General features: G+C 34.5%; 3 protein-coding genes across 3 annotated transcripts in view; 1 reads left to right on the top strand and 2 right to left on the bottom strand.

Annotated features, from left to right (window-relative positions):
* Positions 1-2,906: 2,906 nt before the first annotated feature.
* On the bottom strand, positions 2,907-4,438 carry LOC125815517 (uncharacterized). The gene has a single exon (XM_049495005.1). The coding sequence runs from the start codon at positions 4,276-4,278 to the stop codon at positions 3,223-3,225; it is 1,056 nt and encodes a 351-aa protein (XP_049350962.1). The 5' UTR covers positions 4,279-4,438; the 3' UTR covers positions 2,907-3,222.
* A 4,147-nt stretch (positions 4,439-8,585) lies between these two features.
* Positions 8,586-10,944, bottom strand: LOC125815486 (pentatricopeptide repeat-containing protein At1g63330-like). Its single transcript, XM_049494965.1, has one exon. It carries the CDS (start codon positions 10,854-10,856, stop codon positions 8,646-8,648), a length of 2,211 nt encoding a protein of 736 aa, XP_049350922.1. The 5' UTR covers positions 10,857-10,944; the 3' UTR covers positions 8,586-8,645.
* A 2,083-nt stretch (positions 10,945-13,027) lies between these two features.
* The window catches only part of LOC125815508 (shaggy-related protein kinase NtK-1), a 177,200-nt gene continuing 176,608 nt past the window's right edge, over positions 13,028-13,619 (top strand). Inside the window, exon 1 of the mRNA XM_049494993.1 lies at positions 13,028-13,039. The gene's annotated coding sequence lies outside the window, so the exon portion shown is untranslated. The remainder of the gene's footprint in view (positions 13,040-13,619) is intronic.

Below are 13,619 nucleotides of genomic sequence, written 5' to 3'. Positions count from 1 at the left end.
ACCCCACCCAACCCAGTCGTCCTTCGGGATGGCAATGGAGCAGTGCAGGTGAGGGGGCGGGTTGAGCTTAAGTCGTAAAATTTTTAATTCGCCCCGCTTCACCTAACAACTTTTTTTCATTTTCAATCCGTCCCGCATAATTTTCTTAATATTTTCTTTTTCTAATTAAGTTTGATATTAAAAATAAAATTCATAAAAATAAATTTATTTTTTCATTAAGTTGTATTAATTTAATAGGATAGTCCTCTCCACACCCACCCACCGCAACCCCAACCGCTCCTCCACCCCCACCAGATCATCCTCTCCACACCCACCCACCCCAACCCCAACCGCTCCTCCACCCCCACCAGATCGTCCTCTTCACCCCACCCACCCCAACCTCAACCTCTTTCCCACCCATATCGTCTTTTCAAGAAACATTATCAAAAGAATTTACCAACTTTGAAAATTCTAATTTTATTTGTATTATATTACTTTGTTCAGCTTGCTTTTAATTTCTCTTTCTTTGTCGCGTATTTGCTTTTTTGTTCAGCTTGCTCTTAGCATTGCTTTTAGAATGATAGATTTCTTCATTCATTCATATTTGATATATTCAAACTAGATAGAGTTTATTAAATTTTTTCCAATTTTTACTTGATAGTAGTTTTTTACTTTTTTTTTAATAAATATTGTAAAGTTTCAAGCAATTTTCCCAATAATGCTTTAACATTCCTTTCATCTGAAGTTCCGTAAAATATGACAACAATGCTTTGTCAAGGGAGAGAGCGCACAGCATTGTAAGTTTGAATTTGGAGAGAATTCGAAGAAACATCCATGGAAGTAAGAAGAAGGAAGAAAGTCATCCATAAAAGAGAGGGAAAAGCTGCTAGTTTGGGGTTATATGCAAGTTGAAGAGACAAAAGAGGAAAGGGGTAATAACTAATAACTAATAGATACAATGCATAAAAATATGCTACTAATTGGAAAATACACTGTTAAATTGAAATAAAGTAATAAATGGATAGTGTAGCTGCTAATTGTAACTAATTTTAATTATATCTATGTATAATAAATACATGGCATGTCTGCTATACTACGTAATTTTTCTACAAAAGAATATCCCCTCCAGACTCAACAGGTTTAAGGTTTTGAATCTTATTGTTGGGCAGGGTCCTGGGCTGTTAGGGGGCATGAGCATCAGTTTAGTGCTGAGGCTAATAAGGAGCATAACCAGGATAGAATGGTGGAAATGGAGTACCCATGATTTCAAATTGCAGCTAGAAATTAAAGAGAGAGTTGACTAAGCCAACAAAAACTTGTAAAATGTAGATGTGGTGAAATAGAATGAAGTGTGAGTGTATATATGGTGAGTGCATAAAAAGAGAAAAGCTCTCCCAGAATTGACAGCATGATCTAGTGGATCCACTTCAACTGAATCTAATACCCCTTCATGAATCCCCAAATGACAGAAAACTGGAAGGGAGAGAGGAAGAATAGGAGCATGAGTATGCAAAATTCTATTGATACAATCCTTGTTGTCAACTAAAAAGGGTGCCCAAGGATGTGAACTAGCGATCAGTGATATTGAGATTAATACCATAAGAAATCAGGGATCGGATACCAGCAGCAGCAAAACAAAGGTTATATCATCCTAAATGCCGAAGTATTGATGGGAGGGCAACCTGGAAGAGTTGGTTGATACATAAATTGATGGAGGATGCATGTACCCGATGAGAATATGAGGTGTCATTCTTAACTGGACTCCATTGTTAAAACTAGGAGACGGAGGGATTGGGTGTCAATGCTCTTATAGAAACGTCATACAAGAAAAGAGATTTAGTGAAGGATACAGTATCATCAACCAAATACTTAATATATGAAGCATAGCTCCAGATATGGAATGAAAAAGTGCAATAGAGGAAACTCAAAGAGATATGATTAAACATTCAGAACAAGCACTAACGCATATTACAAAAGCTTGGGAATAAGAGCACATTAGAACTAAAATGGAAACCGAAACCTCTTATAACACGAACCTAACAGTAGTCATACGGCCAATTGATAGCATAGACACGCCCATACTTTAACAAGGGAAATTTCAGCCAAAATGGAAAGTGGAACCTCCTATATACACTCTGCCTAATCTTAATAGTATCTCTCTGAAACTACTAAGATTCAGAGTGCTCTCCTCCTTCAGGAGAAACTTAAAAAAGAAAAACTCCAAGGATTCAAATCCGGAGAAACTCTACAACCTGCCAAAATTCTAAAATCTCTTTTAGGATCAATACGATAAACAGAAGGAACCATCTTACTTGGCCATACTCTGCTAGGACAAAATAAAAGAACATCGCCGAATCACCAGTAACAACCTGAGCTGAATAAGAGAATCTCGATTTAGTTCCGAGGTAACTTCACAAGTACATGGAAAGGTATAACCATCTTGCAGAGAATGATGCCACCCTTTCAATTATATATCTTCTTTCCACAATCCTTCTTTGAGCTTTTGAGATATAGATTTCTTCAAATTGGCAAAGGCAAAAAATAGTTTATATGAATTAAACAAGAATACAAGTTTTCAAAAGGCTAAAATTCATCTTGAACACACACATTCAGCTTTCTGCTCAGTAGACATTCCTAGGTTCAGATTATTATTTACTCCAATACTTAATCCAGGAAACAACTCAAACGAATGCCAAAAAGATGCAAAAGAACATTCAATGCATCCATTCTTTCCACATTCAGATGTTAAAATCAAATTCAAGCAAATTTCTACAACAAAGCAATTCATAAAAGGAGGGTGAGGTTTATCTTATGCCTTGCAACTTTGCTGCAATTCAAGTACACTAATAGCAAGCTCAATAGCACAACAATTTTATCAATGCCAATAAAATAATGTAAGAAAGCATGTAGCAAGGGATCACCAAACTAAAAAAACAAGCCTGAGCAGATTTAGGGAAGCACTACCGCATGGAAGTGACCTTTCATTAGTTAAAAGTACAAAGAACATCTCTACACAATAAAATACTGTACGGAATAATATCCTTAGTCTAACAAAAACAACCCACACCACCATATCCCAGTCTTCACATTCTAATAGATTGAATGCCCAGACACTAGCCGTTGCGAGCCAAGTAACCTGAGAAAAAGGCATTTACCACACAAGTAAACGCAAAATCATAACTTGATTACACAAATCAACATCTTTTCAACCCCACCTTAATCTTACCAGTTTTCCTGCTACAATTATAGCTGAGGGAGACTACCATTCCCCTTCCTAGCACTGGAATTCACCATTCGCGGATCCTGATCCTTTACAGCCACCATTCCATGGTTTATCATCTCCCTTTGGCCATTCTCACACACCAATTCCCCAGACTTCTCATGCTCAACTCCAGTAGCACCGGTATGATTCTGCACTAATCCTCCCCTAATAGCAGATGAAGGGGTCCCCATTGCTACCCCATTCATCTCCACATCCATTGCAGATCCATTATTCTCACCTGGCAACCCCAGGATCGGATTCTGCCCTTTCAAGTCCACAGAATTCAAAGCTACTAAAACCTCAGAAGACCCATCCAACCTCTCCGCATTCATGACATTCTCCTCCTCCAATGGCACAGCTGCAACCACCATACTAAGGCATTGATTACTACCTCTGTTAATCCCATTGCCATAACCCAATCCCGGGCCATTAGAAGGAAACTGCAATCCATCCTTCTTCTTCAGCTTATTCCTAGCCGTAAGATAAGCCACATGTTCTAAAGCCTCTCTAGCTCTTTTCCTAGTAAATGCCGCCTCCTTCGCCCTCCTCTCCGCCTCAACCCTGGCAGCCAAAGCTGCTTTAGTCACAGTCCCAGCAGCAATCTTCGCAGCCGCTAACAAAACCTTAGCCGCCTTCATATCAACAACCCTAGACTCCTCATTACCCAAACCAACCTCTCTTCCCTTCTTAAGTGAAAAAAGAGGGGTATTAGGGTTAACACAAAGGGGGCAATGGTAAGGGTGAGAAGGGTTGACACCCACACAGGAATTGTGAGAATACGAATAGCATTTGAAACAAGAAACAAGGCCGTTTGAGGCCGCGTTAGGTGGAGGGGTAGGGTTATAAACGAGCAAGCAAGTGGGACAAAACGATTGAATGTGGAGTCTGAGGACACAGTTGGTGCAAAGTCGACGGTATAATCCTCTGTGGCGGACGTTGTGGAGAAACCACCGTTCCTCGACGTTGCAGTTGCCGCAGGTGGTAGGGACGGGGAGAGGGGCGACGGTGGAGTTGTTGGGGAAGTTTTGTTTCGTCATTTTTGAAATCGGAACATGAAAAAGGGGAAAAGGAAGAGCAACTTCATGTATATAGTGAGAGAGATTCTGATAATCCGGTTTTTTTTTTTCTGCAGAAGGAGAGTGAAAAAGGATTCCCTGTGTTTTCGAATTAGGGTTTTCTATATTGGGGATTGTTGAGCAAGACGAGGGAGAGAAAAGATCTCCAGCCAAACGACACCGTTCTAGCGGGGTGTATTAGAGGGTGTTTGAATTGAATTAAAAGTTGGTCAAACTTATTTTTAAATTAGTTTTTTACTTTTTTTGAGAAATATAAAAATAATTTAAAATAAGTCAAAAATTACTTAAAATAAATTAGGAAATATTTGATAAGGTTAAAAATGACTTAAAATAAGTTAAAAACCAAAAGTTGGTCTCCGAAGGGCTTTATTTTTTTGACTTAAAAGTTACTCGTTCTGTCCAACAATAGTTGTTCATTATTGACTTGGTACACCCCTTAATAAATACTAATAAATAATAGGGATAATATTATTACATTATCCTTTGACTTTATCAAATTTAATGTTTTGAAAAATGTGTTGTAGATGATAAATAATATTTAATAGCAAGGATAAAATAGACATTAAAGATAAATTATCTCTTAATTTTCTAAACTAGACAAATATTATTAAACAACTATTTTTAATATAGTAAACAACTATTATTAAACGGAGAAAGTAATTTTTTAAGACAATCCAAACAGACTCTTAGGGGTCGTTTGGTACAAATATTGATAACGCAGGGATTAGTAATGTACGGATTAGTAATGCAGGGATTAGTAGTGCAGGGATTATTTTTTGTTAAGCGTTTGGTTCATTGATTCTCACTTAATCTTGTGTTTGATTTAAAACTCTACAAAAAAAATCTTTCCTATTATATCCTTGTGTTATTATGAGATTGTTTATTTCATGTAATTGAGTCAAGGTAGATAATCATACCATAACACTACAATAAATTTTTTTTAGAAAATAACAACAAAGAAAAAGTGTGTTATATAAATTGAAACAATTTTTTTTCTTTTTTGTGCATAATTAATAACAAGAATTTAATACTACGCAACAGTTGAATAAAATTCATAGTAAAAAAAAAAATGCTAAATCTTTATTTATTTATTTTTACAAATTTTAACCTGTATAATTATTGTATATGGCAACCGGATGTTGACAATAAAGTTTAAACTTATCAAAAATGAAGATCTAAAAATATACTTATACAATTTTATACCAAAACCCGGGTAATAATTAATCAAAATTGTTGTGGGACAATATTGTTTTTTTTAGGATTTTCTATTTCATTTAACTAGTTACGTTAAACATATGCATACATACATATATATATATATATATATAAATTTGAGGTATGACGTACCACTTTTTTTTGTTGGTAAAGTATATCTTAAACTTAACATAGATTTAAGACTACTTATGTTGTTCAATAGTTAAAGCTTATTAAAAAAAAAAATTCCAAGTGATTAATCGACGAACTACGTTGAATAAAAAAAAGGAGAAAAAAATATTAATGAAATCATTAAATTACACTAAACGGATTTGGAGAATTAAAAAGAACATTTATAATTATTTCAATATAAATAAAAAGAAAATTAAATTATAAAAGAAATTTAGGAAAATGAATAAAGGGATAATTTTGTCATTTAGGGGTCTTATCCAAGGTTTAACAAACCTTGGATTAGTTATCCTTCCATTTACTAGGGATAAAATAAGACCATATATAAGGTATAAGCAATCCATGGATTAAATAAAATAATGCAACCAAACAATGTATTAGATGGATTAAATTTTAATCCATGGACTATTCTATTTAATACCTCCTACCAAACGAGTCCTTAGTCTATTTAGTCCTCGCTCATTTGGTGTGCATGATTAACAATGAAAAACTGTTGTGAAAAAAATAAATTTCATAAATAGCAAAAAGATTAAATTTAATAAATTATCTATAATTTATCTAATTACGTTTCATAACTACAGTTTTGTTTGCTATGAATATTTTCATTGTATAATTGGTATATACAAATTATGTATTTATATATTTATACAAATCAAATATATAACCAAATAATTATATACAAGATAGGATAAACATATACAAATTCTGAATTTATATAATTAGGAACCAATTTATGCAAATTCTAAATTTGTACAATTGATAGCCAATTTATGCAAATTCTAAATTTGTACAATTGATAGCCAAATTATACAAACTCTAGACGTGCGCCACATAATTATGATGGTAAGTTCGTAGCGAATGATAATTTAATTAAATCATTGTTATATTAACTAATTAACTAGTATATATTTGTGTATCCCATTATTTTCCCTTTTAAAAATCATACTAATCCAGAATATTTCAGTTCCAAATCATGCAAAGTTATATATGACTGCAAACTTTTCTTTAACATGTGTTCATTCAAGTAGAGATAAAAATAAATCACTGCCGTTATGACCTTTGCCCTTCATGTGAGCACCTTTTCTTTAACAAGTGTTCATTCAAGTAGAGATAAAAATAAATCGCTGCCGCTATGACCTTTGCCCTTCATGTGAGCACCTTGTGCACACCACAAAAGGCATTGAGGAGATCCCAGATAATCCATGTAGATGACCAACTTTCAAATCAACTAAGTCATCTTGTTTTGACAAGGAAAACAACAATTTTACATTAAACTATCACACGAAATGAGCAACAATATCAGAAAAGGCACAGTTTTTCACTCATTTGTGTTTGGCGTACGATGTACAATGTGTGAGCTCCCTATATACATGATGTGGTCTGTGAAATAGCTAAAACGAGAAAGCTAGTAATCGTGGAACTCGCTATGAAGGTCTGGACTTATAAAACAAATTTACAACTCGAAATTGCAATGGGTACATTAACTATATTTCGGTCACAGCTTGAGTGACTAGCTAAGCAGTGTTCTGATCTTCCTTCTTATTCCTTCTAACTGAGCTAGAACTTCCCTGAGCATATGTTGAGAGGATGTTAAGAGCTGGGCATATCTTGTGCCTTCCAACAGAAAAATGCACTGAGCCACACATGAATTGAGCTTCGTTAAATCGAGCATTTCTCAATATCTACAACTACATAGCTGCTCAGCATGTGACACAATTAACCTTTGATATTGGTTGTGTAATATTCACCTGCATTGCAACAGAGACAAAAATATTAGCTGATTTCTGTTCATCTGTCTTTAAGTCTTGGTGGATAGAGTTATCTAACACCCGTATATATATGTTGGTGTATTATTGATGACAGTGTAACCTGACTCAGAAAACCACCACAATTATTAAAAAAACTTATTCACCGGCACTGATATGAGCAGATACTACAATTGATCTTAGCCAAAAGAGAAAAAGAAAGGTATATTACAGTTCAGCGCTGCTGATAGGAATGCTAAACACTGGATGTTATACCAGCTTTTACTGTCACTGCATAACGGATATTTATATTTAGCTATTAGTTGCAGCAAAACATCGTGAGAATTACATCATACATAGAAATCCAACATGTGACACTGACACAGTGGCAGACATCTTTTCCACCTCCAAACTGCTTGAGCATAACATAACAAGAAAAACAGTTGCTTATACCAAGCTACAAAAGTGAAGTGATAAATCACATTTAGACAATTTAGCTATTGAGAGGCTTAAAAGTAGTTGTTAAATTTTTAATTATTACTACATTTTAAGTGGTACTTTCATCTCACAAAGGAGTAGAGCAAATTGAAGGGAGCCTGCTGTTCTAACTGCAGTTAGTAGTTCTCATATTTGCAAGTGATAGATCAAATTGTGGTTTAACATTCTGAAACATTTCTTCTGTTAAGGATTATGTAGCAATGTCATCACATATTGGTAATTGAATTTTAAAAATGTAAAGTGACTACAGAAAAATGAGTATCTTCTGATAAACTCCGAACTATCATAATTCATAAAGTTTCCCTTTTATAGTTTAACTATCAGAAGACATAACTTCCTAAAGTATGAGAAACAGTATAATCCCTTTGAAAAGGTAATGCCATCTTCAGATTACTAACAATTAAATAAAACTAAAATGATTCACTTTATAGAGTTAATAAAACATCAAAGTATGTGTAGGGCTTACAAGAAATGCAAGAAATAAAATAACAGAAAAAACTTACTTTTAGGTGTGCTTTGAAAAATTGATGAGCCCTTCAAAATTGAAGCAGGTATCAAATGGATGATTTGGAAAACAGAGATGATCAGCAAAAACTACGAGATAAGCCCTTATACGTCGTAATTTTTGTAGACCGCACCGCATATATCTTTATGCACGCATCTGCCAAATTGATTGCTGGAACAAGATCCCAATTTAAGTATTTATAATCTGTAGTCATGTCCATCAAATTTCCCGAGGCCCTCAGCAAGTATATTGCCAACATTATCCTGTGTGATAAATTTGTCACATGAAGGATTTTGAGTATCTGTTTCATCTTCCACACTGGAACCCACTAATAAAGCATGAGTACTAGCATCAGGAACCCAGCCCTTTTCCAACATTAAATCCAGTAAGAAAGAGGCCTTGTCTTTGTATCCCTCTTTCAAGAGACTATTTATCAGCATATTGTACATGGCTGAATCAACAACTTCAAATTCTGAGACAAGCTTATCTATTGAAGAAAATATCATGTGGACCTGAGTGTTTTCCACCAGATACTCCAGAAGTTTAGAAAGTGTTTCTGAATTCGGTAATAAACCCTGACTAAGCATCATATCCAAGAATAGAACCGACTTCTCTATATGTCCAAGCGAAATCATGCTCTGAATAAGAATGCAATATGTTTCCCCATCCAGCTTACAACCATCCACAACCATTCTCGAGAGCACCATAAAGAGACCACTTGCTCTTCCTAAACTGAATAGGCCTTGCATTATGCTGTTGTAAGCAGAAGGAGAAGACAATGTACCACAATAATATGCAATTGGTAGCAATTTGATTGCTCTAACTGTGTACCCACTAGCACAAAGTCCATCCATAAGCTTGCCAAACGAGGTCGATTGAAGAGCATATCTCTTTGTTGACATGAAGCAAAACACTTCGGTGGCTTCCTGAATCTCTTCCTTCTGGCAAAGACACTCAATAAGTTGAGCATATGATACCAAATCTAATAACCCAGATTTGGAGCTAAGTTGATGAAACAATGCCAAAGCATCCTCACATTTACCTAATTTGCAGTTGCCAACGATGAGAGCAGAATATGTAGATGAATCAAGACTAACGGAGGAAACAATCATTCTAGCAAGATATTTCAAGGCATCTTTCAGCCTTTTATTACCACACAAGTATTGAATCATGATATTCCAAGAACGATGATCTGTGATGTTTCTCTCAAACATTTCATCAAACAGATCTCTTGCCATATTAAAGCTGCCATCATTTAGAATAGCTTCAAGAAGCGCATTGTAAGGCAATACACTTGCAACTTCTTTGTCACTCAAAAACTCCTTAGCTTCACTCAACATATTCAATTCACATAATCCATCTATTATACTCATGAACACATCATCATCTGGCCAAACATCATTATACACCATCTCATCTACAAGTTTTACAGCATCATCCACGAGAAGATTCCAACACAAACACTTTATCATTGCCCCATAAGTGGATGAATCCGGAAGAACCTTGGACGCTCTCATCACAGAAAACAACCTCCTTACTACATCTAATTCATTCATATCACAAAAAAAAGGAATTATATGAGCGTAAAAGCTAGAATAATCTGGTTCACACCGTATTCTAAACATATCATCTAAAATTACAAGTGCTTCATCCACTCTACCCCTTGCAACAAGTTCACCAATAATTATCTGAAAAGTCCTACCATTAGGACTACAACCTTTCTTATGAAGTCGTTTGTATTGCTCCAATGCAGCATCAGCGCGATCAGCAGCAAATAAAGCCTCTATCAGAGAATTAAGTGTATCAATATTGGGACCAATTCCAGCTTTCACAATCTCTTTATATACGAACAATACATCCTTAAATTCTTTCTTTTCCTTGACAAGTGCGCCCAATAATTGATTAAATACAGATATAGAGGGATTTAAGGTACACAAATTTATACAAGAAAGAACACATAAAGCCTCACTAAGCCTACTATTTCTAACAAATATATCAAGCAAATCCAAAAGAACTTGTTCAAAATTTGGGCATTTATCCTTTACCATCTCACTACAAAATCCTTCAATTTCATCTATTTTCCCAGCCATACCTAACTTCAAGATAATTTGAAAATAAGTATCAGCAGAGTGATGGAACCTTTTTTGAAGAGAAGCCCATTTGAATAACTTCAATGAAGAATCCAAATCAGCTGTGGAATCAAGAACACCGGCTAATGTTTCTGGGTGAAGCTTATTCTTTAAAAATTGAATCTTGGTTACAAAATCAGAAGAACTGGTAGAGGGTTGATTGGATTCTGGATTGTTTTGAATTCTACAAGCACCAGAAAGTGAAGAAAAATAGGGTTTTGAACAAACCCATTTGGGAATTTTCTTGGGAAGAATTAAAGTTGAAAGCTTTATCACCATTGAAGTTGCTCTCCCTCCCCAGTGGCCACTTATGTTTCAACTTAAAAAAACATTAAGCTAAGAAAATGCCCAGTAAATACAAAAGAAATATATAGTAATCGAGCAAAGTTGAAGGGAGGGAGAGAATCTTGAAAGGTATAGAACTGAATCCTAACCTGGGAACAGAATCATGGGAACCAAGAAAGGTGAATGGTGAAACCTGAATGAAAAACAGACCAAATGAAAGAAAACTAGAGAAAGGTCAAACATAAAAAAAGACTACGTAAATGAAGCCATTAATTTAAGGAAGTTAAGACTTGGGTCCCTCCTAGTTTTTAAATGTTCATGGTCGACTTGTGTACGGGACAATTTGTGTAAGGGACTACTATAGTTAATGGATACTCTTAAATCATAAATCTAATTATATAGATTACGATTTTATATTAGAAATTTTTTTAAATGCTTTTTCGGTTTTGGAGTTCTCAACAATAAATACCTACCCTTCTATTAGAAAAGAAATTCATAAAAAAATTAGATTTGATTGTATAGTGTATACCCGTTATGTATACAAAATTGACAGTTATTCTATTTTTATCATAGAATGATTAGTTGATCTTTTTTCTTCTTTGTAATTTGTATCATGATTCAATCAAAATTTCTCGAGTTCTTCTAATTTGTAACTTTACCAAAATCGAAATAGTTCTTATACTACTACATTAGTATGATATCGAATCGTGTTGAAAAATTTCTTATTTCTCGATTCCTGTCAAAAAAGAAACAATTGGAATAAAGGATTCATATCTTTTATTTTTAAAAAAAGTTTTTATGTTATTTCGTACTTTACAATTTTTTTCTTGGTGAGATCTTTAATCCCACAAGAGGTAGTGAAAAGAATTAATGCTCCATATAAAGAGCATTGTCACGTATACAAGTCGACCAGGAACATTTGAAAACTATGAGGGGCCTAAGTCTTAACTTATTTAAATTAATGGCCTTAAAGAGCAAATAGCTATTGTGCGTGAAATCAATGAATTTAACTTGGACATTTCATTGTCATTTTCATTTTCCTAATGTTTTCTTGATTAATCAAGCATTAACCTTCCTGCTGTATAATAATTTATCACAGCGTTGTAAAAATGAATTGTCCCGCTTCTGCCAAATTTTGATCTTCTGTTAACTTAACCACTTGATTCAATGATGTGAAACCCTTTATTGTTGTCCTCAAAAAATTATCTTGCCGTTGGTTGATAAGGTATTATTTTTTTCAGTTGAAAATTATAAAAAAAATTGTAGTAGTATCAACTATCAACGATCCAAATACATTGAATAAAAGATTTTGTAGTAGTATTTAATTATTTATGATCCAAACACATTGAAAGAGATTTATATCTTCGTCTTTGGCATTACAAGCTTAGTTAGCCCAATAGACATTTTATCTCATCTGTTACTATGTTCATCAAAAGGTTTAGGCAAATTCAAATGATGTGAATTGGGCAATATAAATATTGCTATATTGATTGGAAGATCTTTTTTTTTTGTTCACCTTTTCGTTTAAAGTATAAAGCAATTTCAGATATACGCTAGGAGGGATAGCAATGGATGAACTTATTTTCCTAAGTCGTCACTGCACATGATATATATCAAGTTCATTACATAGTATATCAGTCCCTGCCTTACTAGCTGTAACAACCCATCATTATGAATTTGCACTAGCATTCTTAAAACTGACAGATAATCTTCTCAGTTCACATCCTGTTCGACGAGTTAAGAAAAAACGATAAACAAGGAGACTGTACAGAAGAATGAAGACCCATGTCACCAGATGGACCTTTTTCTTTGCTTCTGATCGGGTCAAGAACCCAACCAAGGTTCTTAAATTGTTCCTGTTTTGGTATGGAGCAGTCCCAGACAAAAAAGAGAGGATAGTCAAATGAAATCAACTCTTTTCCTACACACATTATATTGAATGATGGAGCAAAAATTATACTCTGTAATGATTCTTGGTATTTAGACAAAAGAAAAAAGTCACTGCAACATAACAGAGAAAAACCAAGGAAAGTTTTATTTTAAAAGTTAATGCTGAAAATGAACTCCTTCCAAGTTTACAGCCATTACAACATCATATATCTACAATAATTTAAAACAGCACGGGAAATGAGACCTAAAGCATGCAGTGAGACGATAGCATACAATTCTCTTTGTATGCAGTCAGTCAACCTGATAATAACGAGAATTATCCATCATACCTTCAAGGATGTATGTAGTCTTTTGTTTCTAACTTCCATAATTCCAACTGAAATGTGATACGGTTGAAAGGATTTTGATCTATCAGTCTTCGCACAAACTCTGATTTATATGCATAAAATACCATAATCTACCACATATTTTTGGTTCTCTTAGTCCTGTTTGTTGAAACACGAGGGTCTTGGGCATTCGATTCTCTGCCCAGTCAGCAAGATCTGAATATCTTCATACCGCACCGATACACCTTTGAAAACTACTCTTAACAATAAATCAGCTCTAAGCCTTCAACAGCTTCAGAGACTTTTAACACCACTACTTTTGTCATTAATATGAACCAAACAAGCATATCCTTTTCCGATGAATTTTATACATGATACCTGCTCTGAGATGCCTAGATTCAAAATGTATATGCTTGATACAAAAGCAACTAGGATATTCTCACATACGTTACTCGAAGAGGTCCAGAATCACAGTCCGTGACTTTCCACAATTGTAGATCCCTTTAATCAATAATCAATAATCAATAACCGGTCAAAGAAG

This window comes from Solanum verrucosum, unplaced genomic scaffold, assembly GCF_900185275.1.
Source record: "Solanum verrucosum unplaced genomic scaffold, falcon-dt-bn FXZP01000261.1, whole genome shotgun sequence".
Lineage (NCBI taxonomy): Eukaryota > Viridiplantae > Streptophyta > Magnoliopsida > Solanales > Solanaceae > Solanum > Solanum verrucosum.
Note: the sequence above shows the minus strand (reverse complement) of the source record. Positions and strands in the feature narration are given on the sequence as shown.

Coding starts and splice junctions, on each gene's coding strand:
- LOC125815517 (XM_049495005.1), bottom strand. CDS start 4,278: ATGACGAAACAAAACTTCCCCAACAACTCCACCGTCGCCCCTCTCCCC.
- LOC125815486 (XM_049494965.1), bottom strand. CDS start 10,856: ATGGTGATAAAGCTTTCAACTTTAATTCTTCCCAAGAAAATTCCCAAA.